At 35.2% G+C, this 19,413-nt stretch overlaps 2 protein-coding genes across 3 annotated transcripts; both read left to right on the plus strand.

The window, feature by feature from the left end:
* The first annotated feature begins 3,915 nt into the window (after positions 1-3,915).
* Positions 3,916-12,415, plus strand: LOC145605679 (importin subunit alpha-4-like). 2 transcript variants are annotated; one of them, XM_081661751.1, is made up of 10 exons: positions 3,916-4,330; positions 6,658-6,757; positions 6,837-6,928; positions 7,013-7,144; positions 7,510-7,695; positions 7,780-7,943; positions 8,106-8,184; positions 8,650-8,778; positions 9,200-9,327; positions 11,731-12,415. In XM_081661751.1, the coding sequence occupies exons 1-10, from the start codon at positions 3,935-3,937 to the stop codon at positions 12,107-12,109; spliced, it is 1,785 nt and encodes a 594-aa protein (XP_081517877.1). In that variant the 5' UTR covers positions 3,916-3,934; the 3' UTR covers positions 12,110-12,415. The 2 variants fall into 2 exon arrangements, with proteins under 2 accessions (XP_081517877.1, XP_081517878.1); XM_081661752.1 differs by having other exon boundaries at positions 3,919-4,330; positions 6,661-6,757.
* Positions 12,416-13,642: 1,227 nt separating this feature from the next.
* On the plus strand, positions 13,643-19,158 carry LOC145605678 (rhodanese-like domain-containing protein 6). The gene is made up of 7 exons (XM_081661750.1): positions 13,643-14,176; positions 14,626-14,824; positions 16,102-16,183; positions 16,315-16,397; positions 16,779-16,911; positions 17,847-18,024; positions 18,268-19,158. Exons 1-7 carry the CDS (start codon positions 13,672-13,674, stop codon positions 19,002-19,004), a joined length of 1,917 nt encoding a protein of 638 aa, XP_081517876.1. The 5' UTR covers positions 13,643-13,671; the 3' UTR covers positions 19,005-19,158.
* Positions 19,159-19,413: the final 255 nt, after the last annotated feature.

Here is a 19,413-nt window from a genome sequence, read left to right on the forward strand (position 1 = left end):
TCAATTATCGTACAGTTCAACAGTCACTATTAGTCTATTATTTATCGGTAAGCCTCTTGAACCATACTTGTCAATGAATGTAACGTAGTAGCGTACTCCGTAATAATTTGTGAGACTAGTTGCTTACTAATAGTGAAGTTGGGGTGGTGTGTGAAATATATATTAGTCGAACGGTCCATTTTTTATGACTTAATTATAAGAAAACGAAATGATCGAGTTAAAAGTTTCAACTAATTAATCAAGCTAACGTGATCATGCATAGGAATATAGGATGGTTGATTTGAAACCGGTTCATTCAGTAAAGGAACCCATACATACCGGCCCGGTTACATTGGAATGAACCAAAACTCACCCCCTTGGCCTAGCCTTAGCTTCCATCTCTTGGGTTCCTATATATAAACTCGAAACTTGGAATGGCTCGAAATTTCGAGATACTAGTAGAGAAAGTGCAAATTTATCGAAAAAATAATATTGTGATTACTGTGATGAGTGTTAACCGTTTTAAAATTATACTTGTACATACATACATACATACATACATACTTGAATTATGAACGTCTCTTATACAACCAAACAGCCAATACATAATGTCTTTGAGCTCATTGATATAGTTAATGATACTTTCGCGGCATATACACCTCATCCTTAAGTAGTGATAATCATACATGCAATTAAATCAAACAAACAAATTAAACCATGCCAATGCAACAAGGTAGGATTTAAATCGATTTTTAATGTATAATGGAATATAATCCATATAATCTTCTAAGAGTTGTAACTTCAATTCATTTTTTTTAACGTATCAATGTGTTATACTTAGATATTATGAGTGTGATACTGCTGGTTTGATTTGCGTTGGCAGTTGCTTTCTGTTATGGTTGATATAAATATATGATGCTGATGTAAGATGTTAAGATGAGAATGAGAAGTTGTATTGTTATGGTTGGTAGTTACGTATGAAGTAGATGTTGTTATTGTTGATAAGTCAATGTTACGTTGTCTTAAATACAATGTGAGTTGTGAGCTAGTTACTGATCCGTACTCCATTATTTGAACAGTCAATATTCAAAATATGCTATAACAGTTAACATCCCCCTCCAAAAAAAGAAAAAAAGAAAAAAAGAAAAAAAATAATAATAACCGAAGTACATTATTGGAAATTCGAAAGTACAATTTTAACGCCAAAGATAAGGTACTTTTAATGAAATTGGACCATCAAGAGTTCAAGACTAAATCTCGAGATAAAATGCAAAAAATTACCTATATTTGGATAAAGTACGTACATCCGCCGCTACTATCTGAATTGTGCATCATCATACTTTTTTGTACAAAGGCTAAACGCCTAAACCACATCATACTTCGTATCAAAACACAAAGAATTCGGTATTGGTATCGTCTATATCGAATGGCTAGTACAAGTGTATGTAAGGACCTAACCAAAGTGTTCAGTTAGAACAAAGCAATATTGGAGGAATAATCGGAAGAGAAAAATAGAAAATTTAAGGCCGGGAAGAAAAAGAAATAAGCGAATAAATTATAAAAACAATGTGTAGTTTATAATTGGTCCAATTTAATCAGCACGTAACACATGATAAGGCATCTAATTTACTAATATTTTCATAGTATTGATATCATATGTAAGTAATACGGTGGGTGACATAATGTAGAGTAGTAGTCGATTGAAGGGCTCATAGGCTCATACTACGTATAAATAAAAACAGCGTATTCGAATGACATACAAATAATAACTACAAGTGTGAAGAATGCATATGGCCCGGCCCATTAACGATCGCTTTGACTTGCTCCAATAGTGGTGTGTCAAAAGCTATTCTGGACCAAAAAACCAGTCTGGTTTATTTTCGAATCGTGAAATTTAAAATTTAGGTCCGATCTGGTTTAAAATTCTTTAAATACCATTTTTGGACTGCATTGTTTAAATTGTTCAAAATTATGAATAAAAAACTCTATAATGTTTAATTTTTGCCTTCAATATTCTAGGAGTTTTTACAATACTTAATTTTTGCCTTCAATATTCTAGGAGTTTTTTTTACAATTGCATACCTTTTACAATGTGGATACTATTACAATATTACAAGTATTACATACTTCAACAGTTCAACTGTCTCACTAATATTAAGTTTTTTTTCAAGTTGCTTAGTTTGAAAGCCAAAGGCCAACCAAGGTTTGAGATGCATTAACAATGGGATTGCATTGCTTATGAGTAGTTGTGGATAAAGGAACCAAGAACTTAGATGTTACATGTTCAGTACTCCGTAGTACGGTGTACTTCAGCTGTTCATGTGGATTTTGGGATTCACGAGGATTTCGTGTTGTGACTGTTGTCATATTCAGCAATGGACCGTCAACTAGAAATATTCCTCCACATTTTTTACCCATTGTGGGTGAATTTCTACAGCAACAATTTTATGAGCTTTGTTTGTGTAATTGTGTAACGTAAAAGTGCGGAAATCCCAAATTCATAATCCATACAAACTACTACCTCTGTTTCTTTTTAGTTGACACGTTTTGACTTTAGCATTATTTATCCACCTCCCTTTGACCATATTTTATGCTTATTACGTAATGAAAAATATAGTCATGTGGGATCTTGTTAGATTCGTCACGTTACATACTTTCAAAATATCAACTTTTTATAATGTTTACTTATCGATAATTAAAGATATTAATTAATGATTGAATACGTGCATTGGCAAACGTGACTAAAGAAATGTGTCAACTAAAAAGAAACGGAGGTAGTATGAAACTATTGACTTCATTACTTGTTGAAAATACACACCAAAATTCGTTATAAATACATTAGAAATAAATCAAATATGCAATATGAGTATTTCACTATATGTATGCCTCTATAGTTTACGTATATTAATTATGTCCCCTTTAAAAATACCTTATGTATCGATTATAACTTTTTTAAAAAATCGGGTATACAATATATATTGTACATCTGTTATAAAGTTGACCTAAAATAATTTAGACTTATCCTGAATTAAATAAACAACAAACTAAAAAACCACAAGAAAACCTAATTAATAAAGCAATTACTCAACATCAACCAAGAGCCCTAGTCTTTCTCAGCACCACTTTGGCCTGGTCATGCCACATCACACCTCTGAGATCCTCCAATAATATTACATAAAAATCTTTAGGAACTGCCTCAAACACAACTAAGTTTTGTTTCAAATCAATCCCATAATTGACCAACCAATTAGTTGTTCAATCAGCTTAATTGGTAATACGTAATAGTAATCTCCCATTCCCTACTACTTCGTAGTAAGGAGATACTAGTTGGCCCTAGTAAGCTTTACATTGGCTGAACACAACTATCTGAAGATCTGAATATCCGATTCGCATCCTATCCCTTGGCATATTCGATTCGATACTAATTTCGAATCGGATATCCAATCCTAAATTTTAAAATTTTTGGATATCGGATATCTTTTCAGATATCAATTTTTGGATTTTTGAATATCTGAAATATTTTGGATGTCGAATTTGGATAACAGATATCTTATCCATATATCCATATTTTGGATATCGGATAATTTGATATTCGAACCAAATATCCAAAAATATGGGTATTAAGTTACATTTTCTTTAAAATTAAATCATAATTAAAAATTATAATAATATAATATTTTGAGTATCAAATTTCCAATATGATAATTTTCAGATCGAATATCCAATCCGTGCTCACCCGTACTTTACATACATCATACATGTATGATTGTACTTACAATCTCTCATGAATTAAGTTGAAACCAAGAACTTGGACAACAAATATTTTATAATTGGGCCCCAAATTGAAATAATTTGTTCCATATCATTTGAGTTGGCACACTCCAAAAATTCCTCCATTTTTCAACCCAAACCCGCCCATTATTTTTTTTCTTTTTTATCCAAAAATAATAAAATAATGCAACAATCCAACTCACTCTCCTCCCACTTCCCCCCATTCACAACCTCTCCTCTTCCCCCATTTCCCTCAATTTTCTCTCTCCTACCTTCTTTCTTCTGCAACTCCTCTTTCCGGCATTTCGTCGAACACCTTCCAATCAATTGCCCAGAATTCATCTCATCAACAAATTCAACAATGTCGCTTCGACCCAATTCCAGAACCGAGGTCAGGAAGAAGTCTTACAAACTTGGCGTCGATGCCGATGAAGCTCGCCGTCGTAGGGAGGACAATTTGGTTGAGATCAGGAAAAATAAGAGGGAAGATAATCTTTTGAAGAAGAGGAGAGAGGGTATGGTTCTTCAATCTCACCCTCAACCCCTCAATCACGATGCTTCTCAGAATATCGAGAAGAAGGTACAATTTTAATTAATCGTACATTTTTTTTTTGAAATTGTTGGTTTTTTTTTTTTGTGCCGATCCTTTGATTTCTGGGCTGTTTTTGTTTTGTTTTATGATTAATCTATGCTTTTGATTAGGTTTAGGTTTTTGGTCGTGTTGTTTGTTTTACCTGGGAAGTGTAGTTTTAGGGTTGATTTACTGTGTTGGAGTTTTGCCCAGAGTATCAATTGATGTTATACCTCAGATTTGATGGGTTTTAAGCGTGATTGGTTAATGAGGGGATAGAAATGAATTGAGAATTGCGTTTGATGAAAAGTTTTGGTTTTTTCCTTGCGACAGTATTTTGAATCCAGTGAATTATGTTACTTGGATTTTGGGATAAGGATCGAGTACAAGGCGTGATCGTCGATTTTACAGTAGCTTTGTCTGTTTTTGGTTTGGTTTTTAGTGTTTGAATGTGAGATCAAATCCTCTTAATTTTAGTGTTTTTGGGTTGGAATAAAAGTCCAAGAGATTTAAATCATTGCCAAGTTAGTTTGCTTGGGGAATGGTCACCCAGGTTTTACCTCTTACATCTGCCTGCTTGATGCGCCGTGTATTTTGTTAAATGCTATTCAATGAAGATAGTCAAATATATCTTAGTTGACATTTGACAAACCCTGAATTTTAGAAGCTTTGGGATTTAGGCGTATAAGTAGGTAGACTGTTGGCCTGTTTATGAAACTAGTTAAAATCACTACCAAGTTTAGTTACATAATAAGTCGCTGAATATCTTAGAGTTAGTATAGTCAAAAATATATGCTGCCTCAAGTTTGACTAAAACAGATGGAGCACCGATTTGCATTATCTTTCTAGAGCAGTGAGCATAGAGGAGTCTTCTGATTTTATTTGACTCAAACTCTAGAAGCTTCTGGATTTCTTAGGGTTGTGCTAAGATTGTTGCCTCATTGAGTTTTAACTGGCTTCCAGTTGGTTGTTTTCGCCCTTTACCATCTCCAGCCATCTGTTGTCAATTGGTGCCACCTCCTTTGTGTTTTTTCTGATTTGCCTTGTTGTTATGACTTTTAGAAATAAAATAGGTTATAATCTGTCTAGTTTGAACAATTTGAATCTAATTTGGAGGTGGGAACTCTGGGAAGGGTTGAGTGACATAATTTTAGCGTAGTTTATGGAATAAATAGTTGCTGCCACTTTGTGAAGTTTATTATCCCCTCAACATTATGAAGAATCATATGCTTATTAGGTAAACAAAGTTAATTTAGCTGGTAGAGAACTTAATATTTGAAGTGGGCCGTTAAATTGATTTATAGTTGTACTTACCTTTGAGAGAGATGAGCCTGAGCTAAAGCGTAATTTGTTGCAGATGATGCATGTGAAAAGAGGGATATGTAGAATAATATATGGATTGAGGGAATGATTAAATGCTTGCATTTGCGGTTGTCCATTTTTGTGGGAATATACTTGCTATCTTCATTAAAAAAAAAACCTGGGGAGAAATAGGTTCAGGTTAGGGCCAATAAGTAGATAAGGGCTACCAAGCCCTATTTACTAAAAATCATAACCAATAATAAGTTTAGGTAAGTATTAATCTCAGATCTGATCTTGGTAAACTGGTAATGGGTGTGGAACCACTGTTGCTGGCAACATGGATAGTTTGTTAATCATGTAACCGTATCCTCAAAATTGCGAAGTGGATATGTGGTTTAGCCTTATTTTGAAAGTGTGAATCATCTACCAAGGTCACAATGTGAGATATTCACATATGATTTTTTTTTTCCTCCTTTCTCGCCTTCATAGAAATTGTGGGGCGGGATGTTCATTTGTTTCTGTGATATTGGTATAGGGTAAATTCTCTGGTATCCCTTGATATGTTCATATGTGTGTTTAATATTTTGATAGCTATATAGATCAACTTAGGAAAGTAATGTCTCTTTTTCGATGAAAAAGCTTTGATGTCTTTTTACTATTTCGTCTTTTGTTCAGGAAGTCCTGTATGGAAATAATGAGAAAGCAGTTTTTTCTTGCTATCTACAATCTGATTTAAACCTTAAAGCTTGATGTTTCTAATTGTACATAAAGTTGTATACTTGTCTTTTGAGTTTATCCATTTTGACATGGCTATTGTAGTATGGCTTTTGTGGTTATTTTGTCGGAATTGAGTATATAATATGCAAACAATAATCATATTTTTGAACATCTAAAGATTTAAATTTTACATGGCCAAAGAAGTAGTTAGAGTATTATATCAGGAGGGCATATGACAAATTGATAATGCGACTTGTGAGCATATAGGCTAGTGGTGGCATATCACATTTCAACTGTTTCATCTCGTTTCTGTGTACCAGTTGGAAAGCATCCCTATAATGGTGCAAGGAGTGGCGTCTGCTGATCCTAATATTCAATTAGAGGCGACCACTCAATTCAGGAAGCTTTTGTCTATCGGTTAGTATGAACTTGCCCTCTGGTATACATCCTTCTTTCATGGAACATGCTTTTGATACTGTATTTTATTTCTGTACAGAACGCTGTCCTCCAATTGATGAAGTCATTAAAGCTGGTGTTGTCCCAAAATTTGTGGAATTTCTTGACAGGCATGATCTACCTCAACTTCAGGTTGGATTTCTTTTTAATTTTTTGTTCATTATTGATACCATTGTAGGTCTCTGGTTGATGATCTGTAATCTGTCTTATCTGCAGTTTGAGGCAGCTTGGGCTCTGACCAATGTGGCATCTGGGACTTCAGAGCACACAAGAGTTGTGATTGACCATGGTGCTGTCCCAAAGTTTGTTCAACTTTTAGCGTCTGCTAGTGATGATGTCAGGGAACAGGTAATTTTTTTTTCCCCTTTCTTCTTCTTGGTGTGCACTTTTTTGGATTAATTCTTGAAATTAATCTTGATTATAAACAAATTTTTTAATTCAGTTGTATGTCTCTTTTTGTGAATAATCACACCATCTTGCAGTCTGAATTATTGCCTTTATAGAGTTTATATAAGTTTTATTTTCTTTGATATATGATATTTCTTCTATTTAATTTTCTTGTAAGGATTTGATGAGATATATTTATCGGTTTCTTAGGAACTTTGTTTAGTTCTGTCTATCTTCTATCTGTCATGCTTGTGTTTATCTTTCTTGGTGATGGTGTAATGAGATGTAAGAGCTCTTGAACTCTATCATTGACATTTGACGTGCAGGCTGTATGGGCTTTGGGAAATGTTGCTGGTGATTCTCCGAGCTGTAGGGATCTCGTACTGAGTCATGGTGCACTAGTGCCATTGTTATCTCAGCTGAACGAAAACTCCAAACTGTCAATGCTAAGGAATGCTACTTGGACATTGTCCAACTTTTGTCGTGGAAAACCACCTGCACCCTTTGACCAGGTTTTTATTTTATCTGATGGTGTTATTTTGGCAGAAATAAAAGAGTGAGACCAGTATTGAATATGTTTTGCTTGGTTTTCTCAGGTCAAACCTGCGTTACCTGTTCTTAAACACCTCATTCATCTAAATGATGAAGAAGTTTTAACCGATGCCTGCTGGGCCCTTTCTTATTTGTCTGATGGCCCTAACGACAAAATTCAGGCTGTCATTGAAGCTGGAGTATGCCATCGGCTCATGCAGCTCCTTCTGTATGTTTTTATACTTATGTGCTGTTTCTTTTTTTTTTTTTTTTTGTACATATACATGCTTTCATTTGTTTTCTTTTCATTGTGTTTTAGTTTGGTGATTCATTTTTCGAAACATACTCTACCCTTGATGTTGTGACTAATTTGAATCTTTACTTCATGTAGTCATCCTTCACCGACAGTTCTTATTCCTGCTCTTCGAACAGTAGGGAATATTGTCACTGGAGATGATAACCAGACCCAGGTACTGATCTTGGTGTACTTAATACTTATAGCTGGTGATCTTTTAGTTTTGTCTTACGCCATGTACCTAGCTGTATCTTAAGAGTGTTTTATTTATTTATTTTGTTTTATTTTTTTTTTTTAGTTAAAATGTAGTATTTTTTTTAACGTAATTATTTTTCTTCTGGAGGTTGCTTTAGCTAATGGAACAAAGAAAGGCTATGACTCATTGAGATTACTTTTGGGAACATATTTTAGGGGTCTGATGTTGTGCAAGCATATATGTAAAACAAATTTCCTTAGGAAGAAGTTGGTAATATGAATTATAAGGTGAAAAATAAGGTGATCTTAGATGGTCAAGCAGTCAAGCTTTTTCGTAGCAACGACTTATTGTGAATGAATAATGTCTAGCTCTCTTTTTATATTTTTATGTCAATCTTTTATCCCTCTAAATTTTCTTTACCTGACTTGTAAATTAATATTGCAGTTTGTATTGGACAACCAAGTTCTTCCTTGCCTTTACCAACTTCTCACTCAAAATCACAAAAAGAGCATCAAGAAGGAAGCATGTTGGACAATATCGAACATAACTGCTGGAAATAAGGCTCAAATTCAGGTACTGATTTGATTTTGCTAATATTTGGCTTTCTTTTGTGAAGATTTTTTCTTTACCTAATACCTATATGATTAATGTGTAAAAACTGCCACCATTTCTTTCTCTAATGTGTTTGCAAATGTATTGGATGACTTGTGGCTGAACGAAATGCTTGATATGCTTCCATGCTGGATTTTTTGTTGCTTTTATTTTTCCATAATTACTGCTACGTTTCTCAATTCTTGCTTGTCTTTTTGATCCATGGTATATGCTGAGCTTAGAGCATTTTGTATCTTGAGTTCTATGAGTGTTTGTGTTTCTGTTGTGTTTTGATTGTATTTCTGCTAGCAGTATTGTTGCATTGTGATCTAGGATTAAGGAACCGTGTGCATTTATGCCATTGTGATAAAAATGTTGACATTTTGTTGTTCCTGTCATTCAGGCCGTTATTGAGGCTGGTCTTGTGCAACCTCTCGTGCAATTGCTCCAGAATGCAGAATTTGACATTAAAAAGGAGGCTGCATGGGCAATCTCAAATGCCACATCTGGGGGATCTCCTGATCAGATACGGTATGCCATACATTATCCGTGCTTTCTGGTATCTTTGTTGTGTTTTTATTGATAGAGGGTTCTGCACTGTTCTTTGTTAAATTAAGACTTCATGAATTATGATGAATGTTATGGAAGGGTGGGCTGGACTAAACTTTGCCTCTCCAGTAATGTGCCTGGACTACGGATTGTTCTCCCTGGTATTTTTTAATGCCCTATTTTCAACACCTTTGGTTATGATTAGATGGCACTTAGCTGAATAGTTGTATCCCTTTTTGCCTACTGTGCATGGATTGCTGGGGTTAACATCCTTACTGGTAGTGAGTTTTCTGCTTTCTTCTATTATTTAATTATGAGTTGAAAGTGTAAAACCGTAAATGCTATTTTTCCATTTTTAATAACCTTAGGGTTTTTTTCTTTTTTTTTTTTTTCCTTTTTGGAATACAAGTTGGGGAAGGTACAATGGGAAGTATAGAAAAGACGTTAAGGCATGTAAGACAATTTTGTTTCTTATGCTAACTATGTGAACAAGTAAGCAACAAGGAACATTTTTCTATTGTCATCTTCTGATCAGCTTTTAAAATTGATTCGTTATAGAATTTTACTTAATTTCTACTGGAACTTGGCTAATTTGGTATTGAGTTAATGGGTTATGGTTGCTTTGGTGGTCATAGCATGAGATTGGGGATTAGTCGAGAAGTATACAAAAGTTACAACTGTAGAGAGACAATGTGAGTTTTACTAGATGGTACTGAGCTATTGAGCTAACTCTGTTTGAGAGCTTCAATTTTCTAAGGATCAAACTACAATACTTATGTAAGCAACCATATTCTGGGAATTCAATAGCACAAGTAACCAAATTCAAGTTCAAGAAGAAAACTAATTCTTGGAACAGGGTGTCATCACACTCGCTCATCAGCTCAAAAAGCATAGGACTTTAGTGGTGTCATTGTTACATGCAGTCCCTATCTATCTGCTCCATTTCATAATCAATACTCTTGAACTTTCCATTCCATTATGGAATATTGGATTTTTTTGGTACCTCATTTATCTTCTTTGTCATCGAGCTTGGTTGAAGAGAATCCTTATTTATATGTTAAGTGGTTACTGAATGCTTAATTGAATCGAACTCCTTTAGTAATTATCAATCAATCACCCAACAGCCCCAAACTGTCAATCTTAAACACAAAAAACCTAGGAGATTACAAACACTAAACTTATTGGAGCACACATTATAAGGGAGGAAACCACTCACATTGAACACTGATAATATTGATATTTCTTTTTCCAGAATGTTTGTTCATACATCAGTATCAAGTGTTAGTTGAACAGTTAGAAATTCCTACTATTTCTCAGAGAAGTTTGATGGAAGACTTTGTCTAATGGTAGAGCTGCAGAGGTGTGGATTCTACTAGCAATAGTCCCTGGACCCTGGAACATTGCCATTACTTGGCAAGTTTTTTTTTTGACCAGCAAATACCGCTCTCTTGGAACTGGGTTTTGGCTCTGTAAGTCTGGATACAAATAAGTTGGGCGCTTGGGACATGTTATTTGGTGTATACTGTATGTTGTTGAGTGAATTATAATTGGAGAACTTGAAGATAAAAGAAGAAATAATGTCTTTCTTTTTTTTTTTTTTTTTTTGGGGTGTGAGAGAGAGAGAGAGAGATGGAGCATGGTAGCCTTGGTTAGTTTGCTACAGTAAATAGAGCTCTTCATGTGCAAACGTATGTTGTGGGACTGAATAGCATGTGCTGCTTGATTCTTAGATTTAATTAGATGCAATCCAAAACTCCCCATATATAATTGAATATCTAGCATGTGCTGTTTCATGGGCGGACCTACGTGCCCCAGCATCCTCATTGATTAGAATATTGGCTAGCTTTAAGCCTTCAAGTAATTTTTGAAGGGAAAATAAGAATTTTCTTCATGCATGCACTCATTAAATCATACTTCATTTTTTTTAGTTGACACGTCTGACTTTGAGCACTATTTACACTAGTTCCTTTGACTTCTTTCTGTGATGTATTCTTAAAAATATATAATAAAATTATAGCTATGCTACGTCTCGTGAAATTCATCTTGACATCTATTTTCCAAATATCAAAATTTTATAATATTAGCTTTAAAACAACTGAAGATATAAATGTTTGAAACTGTGCGTTAGCAAATGTGTCTAAAGGAAATGTGACAACTAAAACAAAATGAGTAAGTACAAAATATTCAAAGATTTAGAGTAAAAATTGTCAATTGATGCTTTTTGCATCTCTGTTTTATAACTTTGACATTTCCTTAAATCCAAACAAAATGTGAGATCTGCTTGACTGTCTTAGATCTTTGTAGTGGTAATGCTTATTTGATTTTCAAGTCATCTTTTGTGGTACAAAGTTTGAATATTCTCTGAATTTTGTTTTGTTTTCGCAGATTTTTGGTCACTCAAGGTTGTATCAAACCACTTTGTGATCTTCTTATATGCCCTGATCCTCGAATTGTCACGGTTTGCCTTGAGGGGCTAGAGAACATACTCAAGGTAGGAGAAGCTGACAAAGAAATGGGAATGAATGGCGGAGTTAATATCTATGCTCAAATGATTGATGAATGTGAAGGATTGGACAAGATTGAGAACTTGCAGACTCATGATAATAATGACATATACGAGAAGGCAGTGAAAGTCTTGGAAAAATACTGGGCTGAGGAAGAAGAGGAACAGAATGTTCAAGATGGTGCAGTTATGAACCAGCAGGGCTTCAACTTTGGTGCTACCCAACCCAATATTCCAGCTGGCGGTTTCAAGTTTGTTTAAAGTGGAGCTTTTGATGGTTGTAGTCTCCGTGTCTCTTAGGCCTCTTCCCTGCACCCGAACCCCCCGGACTGAATTTTGGAAGCTGTCTTTGCTATTTTAGTCCCCCTTAGAGCCAGTGTTTTGGTCTTGCTCTTAGGGCTCATTGTTTTATCATGAACTATGGGTCTATTTTGTTTTGTGTTTCTGCCTCTCACAGGAAAATTTATGTTATACTCGGAATTTGTATTTAGTTGCACAAGTGTAGTAAAAAGTTTCTTGCCATTGGCACCTTGAATTCGTTGAAAAATTTAAGTTTCAGGTTGGTCATCAAGCTAAGTAAGGAGAATGTTCTTGCTGTTTTGCTTATGCATAAGCATAACTACTGCTATATGGCTGTGTTGTTCCCTTAATTTTTACTTGTATAATTTTCTGGTATAGGTAAAGGTGTAAAGATTGAACTCCCATGTCTAGTTAATGTTTTTTTATTCCTTGTTCTAATATTGTGTTGCAAGAAAAAAAATATTTTGCACTCAAACATCATCACTGTTCACCGAAACTCAGTGAAGAATATATCGCAGCTAAACATGCAATGCATACCAGCAGTTGACTATGGATTTGTCAAATCTGAAATTGATTCAAAAGTCTAATCTATTGCATTAACCTTAATTAGTTCAATTGACCTTGTGTTTTACAGTTTTACTTAAAGTACCAATAGCATATGGGTGCTTTGTTGTGCCTTGAGTCCTATGACTTATGATGAAGAAGGCAATACCAATATACGTAGTACCATGCAAGTATATTAACATAATTGAGGTCATGTTTTGATTATTAACTCCTTTCGTTACAAGTACTTTACAAGTGGAGTACTTCACTACTTTCTTTCCACTTCGCACCACTTTTGGACAAAGTAACAAAGTCTATCCAAGATAGATGATATGAATCTGTAAAAAAGCCGCCATAGTATAAATCACGTTTAATTACTTGAAATTTGACCAACCATGTTAAAACTGCCCTTTGACATACTATGCCATATGGCTAGGAGGTCGTATCATGGTTTGGTGGTTCTATTGTTCTAACCAACTGTATGGATACGAGCTCGACATGGCCCAATGTCATCTAACCTAAAGGCAATGCATTACACATTTTCATGTTATGTTGTTGCTATTTCTAGACTTTAGTACTTCCTTTGTTTTTTTTTTTTCACGCTTGTCGTTTGTTGTACTTATACTTCCTTTGTTGTACTTCATTTTCATCTAACCTAAAGGCAATGCATTATACTCTTTGTTGTACTTCATTTTCATCTAACCTAAAGGCAATGTATTTCTCTTTTTACGCTTATCGATGTATGTTTTCAATCTTTAATATTACTAATTATCAATATGTAAAATTTATAAAAATTTGATATTAAAATTGTATAAACCGAGACGAATTTATAAACCGTCAAAATTAGTCAAAGTAAAACACATGAATAGTGTAAAAGTCAAACTGTTGCAACTATAAAAAATACGGAGGAATTACTTTACAAGTCTGGGCTTAGCAACCCATTACCCGATACCCTCTAATTCACCATTTGTTCTCCATCAATGGCCGCCATTGCTGAGCTCAACACAGAGGAGAGAGAAACACAGAAAACAACTCCATCAATGTCCGAAACCAATGAAGAAGAAGAAAAACAAGGAGTCCTACTATACTACAAGTACACCTCTTCTCCCATCGAAAACCTAACCCAACTCTTCACATTCTACGAGTCAAACTGTTCCTCACTCGGTCTACTCGGCCGAGTTCGACTCGCTCCTCAAGGCGTCAATGTCACAATCGGCGGTAAACTCTCTCTCCTCCATAACCACATCGCTGCTCTCCTCGACAGTTATGGCGGTTTCTTCGAAGGTACCGACTTCAAGCTTGCTTCCTGCGATGAACCCTTGAGTATGGAGGTTGCCAAAGAGTGCGGTTTCACTTCGCTTTCTATTCGAATTGTTAAGGAATTGGTTACTCTTTCGTCGAATCCTTTGATTAAGTCTCCTTCGATTTCGAATGCTGGGCGGCATCTTTCTGCGCTTGAATTTCACTCAGTTCTTCAGAATTCTGGTATGTAATTTCGTATTTCTTTTGATTGTTTGTGAATTGAAGGAGTTTTATGTTCTTTTGATCGTTAATTTGTAGAATTGCTCATATTTTTGGTTTTAAATGCGTATATTGATTGCATTTCTAGGTTAATTATGAGTTATCTGATGATTGGTGTATATAGAATAATGCTTTCTAAGTCCTCAATTTACGGAATTTGCTCGAAATTGCTCAAAATGCTATTATTATCAATGATAACTACTACTTACTATTGTTGAGAGCATATGTTTAAGTATCATACTACAAATTAATCCCCCAAAAAAAGTGGTGGCAATGTAGGATGGTAGGAATGTGGCTTATATAAGTGGGATGGAGTAGTCTTAATGTTGTAAATTGTTTTGTCATTTTTGTTGGAGGTATGTTGGCAATTGTTTGTACTTAATTGGCAATGTGAATTTTGTTGTGTTTGGAAGGAGAACTTTTAAAAGAGGAGTCGCCAATCGACTTTAAAAAGCTTGTATTACTGGATGCAAGGAACTTGTATGAGACGAGAATTGGGAAGTTTGAGTCTCCAGAGGTTGAGACTTTGGATCCTGTTACAAGGCAGTATAGTGATTTGCCTGCCTGGATAGACAGTAATGCTGATAAGCTGCGTGGCAATTGCGTCCTCATGTAAGTTTGAAGGCTTAATTTTTACTAAGTTCTTTCTGGGGGGAGGGGGGTTAGTTAGCAATGTAGAACAATGTTTCTATAAATAATGAAGGTGATGTAATCAAGTTGGAAAGTTCGGGTTCCCAAAGTATAGAAGACCATTTTGTCTCCTAACCATCCCCTTTACCTGCTTTATAATGTCCTCATTAGTCTGCCTCAACCCAATAATCTTAAATATTCCTTTGGGCTTTGTCAATTGAATCTTCTTCCACATAAACCATTTTCAAGATTGAGGTTTCTTCTTCTGAGTTCATTCCCCATATTTGTTAATTTTCCGTGTCTCCAAAAGATCACCATTTCTTGGTGTTGGATCTCAATGTATTAAATCAATATCCAACCGTAGATATTAACATCATTGCACTTTAGAAGAAGGCTATCATGGGCATCTCTCTGTTCTTTTTAGGATTAGGCTTAGTAGTGTTAATGCATCCAATCTGCCTACTGCATCCCAAGTTGGATTATTTTTGAGACATTAGGTAAGATTGGTGCTGAAGCTCGTGCTTTGTCAAATTTATCCTGTTAAAGGTATTACACTAAATAAACTGTCAACCCATGGGGAATGGGAAAACTGCCTTAGCTGTTATGCAAATATTTTAAATCATCACCTTTAGCTACAACTCCATCAATCTAAAGACTACTTCCACTTCAGTATCATTGGGAAATATAGTGAATATAAAGGCCCTTTTAACTGTCCCTCCAGGGCTTCACTTAATGGGTCATAGATTCATCGATCAAACAAATCAAACTTTTGAAGCTTGATCTTCAGTCCTCTCATTACACAGCTTCCCTGTAGAGCTTAATATTCACTATACTGTTTGTAGATCATCAAGTCTGAAGACTTTAGTATCGGTACTGTGCTTCATTCTAAATTCCACCAAAGATTTGATGCTCTGTAGAGCTTTTAAAAAAAATAGAAATTCTGGTTTAAATCCTGTGATGATGCCGATGCTCTTCAAAACTTCAAGTCACTGACAAATGATGGAGTTAACTAAACACAGTATCTCTTTAATTTGGTTATGCTACTTGCCTCCATGTCAAGAAAATTTGGGCTCATCTTTTTATCTATGAAGAGCTCTTACTTGAACTGAAGTCTAGTTTTTTAATAAGAAAGAGTGCTGCTGCTAGGTTCTTGCTGAAGTTATTTTTTTTATATTTTTATATTTTTTTTATTTTTTTTTGTGAAATAATGTTCCTATCTCTGTTTTGACCTTACCTCAGCTTGTTGATTTATGCTTCAGGTATTGTACAGGAGGAATAAGGTGTGAGATGGCATCTGCTTACATAAGATCGAAAGGTGCTGGCTTTGAGAATGTATTTCAGGTTGGCATATGTATCTATGTTTGTTTCATGAACTACTGTTTGTTGTCTTGTTATTGTTGCCTTCTTGTTAATTCGTTGTTCATACTTTGTGTCTAAGAGACTTTTCATGACCCAATGTAGTTTAACTGCAGTTGTATGGCAGAATACAGCGTTACCTAGAACAATTTCCTGATGGTGGATTTTTTAAAGGAAAAAACTTTGTCTATGACCCCCGGTAAGCCTTTTTTTGGTCTGAGCCTTCTTCAATATCTATTATGTTTAGCCTTTAGATTCACCAGTTCCACAATCTTAGAATGTACTTTTAAGCTGCTGAGTAAGTGAATATCTAGAATACATTATTTTTCTGCAACCTTGTTAAGTTTGTTTCTTGTCTGATTTTGTTAAAATGAAGTACACAAAAATTTGGCTAGGTGCTCGTCTTGCAATTGGGGGCAGTTGCTTTAATCGGTATATAAGATAGTATTCTACTGAAATTGGGATGTCTTGGACTGTTCTAATATGCATGCCTGTCTTACATAAGAGTTTCTCTGATTAATCATTGTTTAATCATAATGCTATTATACTATTTGGCTGATGCCGTTTATTCTTCTGGTAGGATTTCAGTTGGGAGTTCGAGTAAATATATCATGGGTAAATGCCTCCTTTGTGGGACCTCTTTTGATGATTACTCCTCACGCTGTCGTTGTGCATTTTGTCGGATGCTTGTATTGGTCTGCATTGATTGTCAGGTAAGGATAATGAATAATAAAAGTTTTACACAATAAATTCAAACATCCTTTTACATTGTTACCCATCTGATAGACTGATACCCATTTTAAGAATGAGCTTTGGTTGAAGGATGGCTTATTTGCTGGAGATTATTAAGTCACCATGGATTTTTATTGGGTAGGGTTTATAGTCTCCACACTACACTTGATATAGAGAAGTCCTTGCGGGAAATATGTTATGCTTTGAGGCTAGAATGATTTTTAATTGCATATTGGGTGAGTTTCGAAATTTGAACAAGTGTCGATAATGCGGATGATTGGAGGAAATATGTTTTTCTTAGAGATTTAAAATGATATATATGAAGATTTGCTAGAAGTAAAATTCTAACTTCTCCTTTGTAGATCTTGATCCTTGAGAACCAATTAATGCCTGAAAAGAAGTCGAAGGGAAAGCATGTCACTTGTTTAGGGATGGTCTTGGGGACCTTGTCTTGAGGCATTATGGTCAAGTGGTCTATGATCTCTAGAGTCCCTAAGCTGTGGATGAGATGTATTCTTGTAGTGAATGCTGGGAAGAACTATATCATTTGAATTTTAGCTCACTGCCCTTGAATCCTTGATGCTCAAGAAACCTCCATTATCTCTCTTGTATACACCAGGCTTAATCACCTCAAATCATTAAAGCTACCTTTTTTGCGAAGTTACCCTTAATGTGATTTAAGGTTTATAGGTCTATTGTATACAACACTCCCGCTTTATACAAGTGTTTTCCTTGACTTTTTGAAATCGCTAAACTTGAGCTTTTGACTGGTAAATCTTGACGTTGATTGCGAATAATCATCATATTCACCTACTTTTGCAAACATCTATCATAGTTATCAGTTTCTAGATCTATGATGGTCTACAATTGTTTGATTATTGTACTCCATTGAAAGCTTCGGTTCTTGTTTCTACAGAAGGAGAATGCCCAATATGCTTGTGAATTGTGTCAGAAATATGGAAAAGTTGCCCAGTCTGTTCCACTAGTCAATGATAATAGTCCTGAAGTAATTCTGGCATGTGATGTTGAAACAGCTCCCACTGAGTGTCCAACCCCTCTTAGCGCAAGCCACTCTCAATTACCCTGCATTCCTGGTAAGGTTTCATCTTCAGACTTTTCTATTGACTTACACACCACAATTGTAGTAACTGAATCTTTCCATGATTACACAAAGAAATGGGTTCTGTCTAATATGAGGTCACTGAACACCTTTCTGTGTTGGTTCTCTCTGGATCAAAGTTGTTTCACCATGAATTGATCATTATTCTTTCCTTTAGAAAGTAAATGCTACAACTGCCGCTAAACTCTATTATGGTTTTCCATCTGATGAAGTATAGGGCCTTCGAAGAAACTCCGGATATTGTGTCTTCATGGATTTCGTCAGAATGCTTCTAGTTTCAAAGGAAGAACTGCCTCGTTGGCAAAAAAACTGAAAAGCTTGGCAGAGTTTGTTTTTGTGAATGCTCCCCATGAATTACCATTTATATACCAACCTCGTAAACCAGAGGAGTGCATATCAAGTCCTCCTCATCATGACTATTCCCCACCTACTAAAAATTGCAGCAAGAAATATGCATGGTTGGTAGCTCCTGATTTCCACAAGAAGGAAGCAACTCATTGGGAAAGGACTGAAAAGCCTTTTGATCCACTTCAGTATCAGCAGCAGACTGAGGGATTTACCGAGTCTTTACTGTATCTGAAATTTGTTGTTTCTAAGGATGGGCCCTTTGACGGCATTTTGGGTTTTTCACAGGGAGCTGCTATGGTGGCTCTTATGTGTGCTGAGAGAGGAAGACTAGACCTTGAATTAGGTTTCAGATTTGTAATATTATGTTCTGGATTTGCTGTTAATCTAACTGGACATGAAAAAGGATCCATTACTCTCCCTTCACTTCATGTTTTTGGAAGTGAGGATGGAGGTGATAGGCAAATATCATCTGGTTTTAGCCGAGAACTATCATCATATTTTGAAGATGGATGCAGAGTGATTATCGAGCACGATTCTGGTCATATAATTCCTACAAGACCTCCATATATTGATGAGGTCAAAGATTTTCTTAGGCGATTTATGTAACATTAATACTTTTTAACGCACTCAACCAATATGGCAATATGTATTTGTATGCAAACAACTTGTTACCCTTTTGCTTTCCAGACTGATTTTATCACCTTATGTCCTTATGTACTGTGGTTTACTTGCCCCTCGAATCCAAGTAGTTTCTGATAGTGTGAAGTTAAATTCTTTGAAATAGTTTAAACAGGGACACTTTCAAGCACATTGTAGAGAAAAATGAACAAAAATAAGTAGGAAATCTTGTCCGAAATTGATTTTCACGTAACCTCATCCTCTTATAATAAAAGAATATTTTCATCACTGCCTGAGGATGCAATATGCCAATATGTATAACGATTTAAGATTGTATGACAAATTTTTTTGACATTCCACAAAACACGAGAAAAAACTCTTTTGTCAAAAAAAAAAA

Source organism: Chenopodium album, chromosome 22 (genome assembly GCF_948465745.1).
Source record: "Chenopodium album chromosome 22, dcCheAlbu1.1, whole genome shotgun sequence".
NCBI classification, from domain to species: Eukaryota; Viridiplantae; Streptophyta; class Magnoliopsida; order Caryophyllales; family Amaranthaceae; genus Chenopodium; species Chenopodium album.

Bases quoted from the DNA above. Each gene is read 5' to 3' on its own strand.
- LOC145605679 (XM_081661751.1), top strand. From the start codon at position 3,935: ATGCAACAATCCAACTCACTCTCCTCCCACTTCCCCCCATTCACAACC. The intron at 7,145-7,509 runs GTAATTTTTTTT...TTTGACGTGCAG, and splicing joins GTGATGATGTCAGGGAACAG to GCTGTATGGGCTTTGGGAAA. The intron at 8,779-9,199 runs GTACTGATTTGA...CCTGTCATTCAG, and splicing joins GAAATAAGGCTCAAATTCAG to GCCGTTATTGAGGCTGGTCT.
- LOC145605678 (XM_081661750.1), top strand. From the start codon at position 13,672: ATGGCCGCCATTGCTGAGCTCAACACAGAGGAGAGAGAAACACAGAAA. The intron at 16,184-16,314 runs GTTGGCATATGT...GTTTAACTGCAG, and splicing joins GCTTTGAGAATGTATTTCAG to TTGTATGGCAGAATACAGCG. The intron at 16,398-16,778 runs GTAAGCCTTTTT...TTCTTCTGGTAG, and splicing joins AACTTTGTCTATGACCCCCG to GATTTCAGTTGGGAGTTCGA.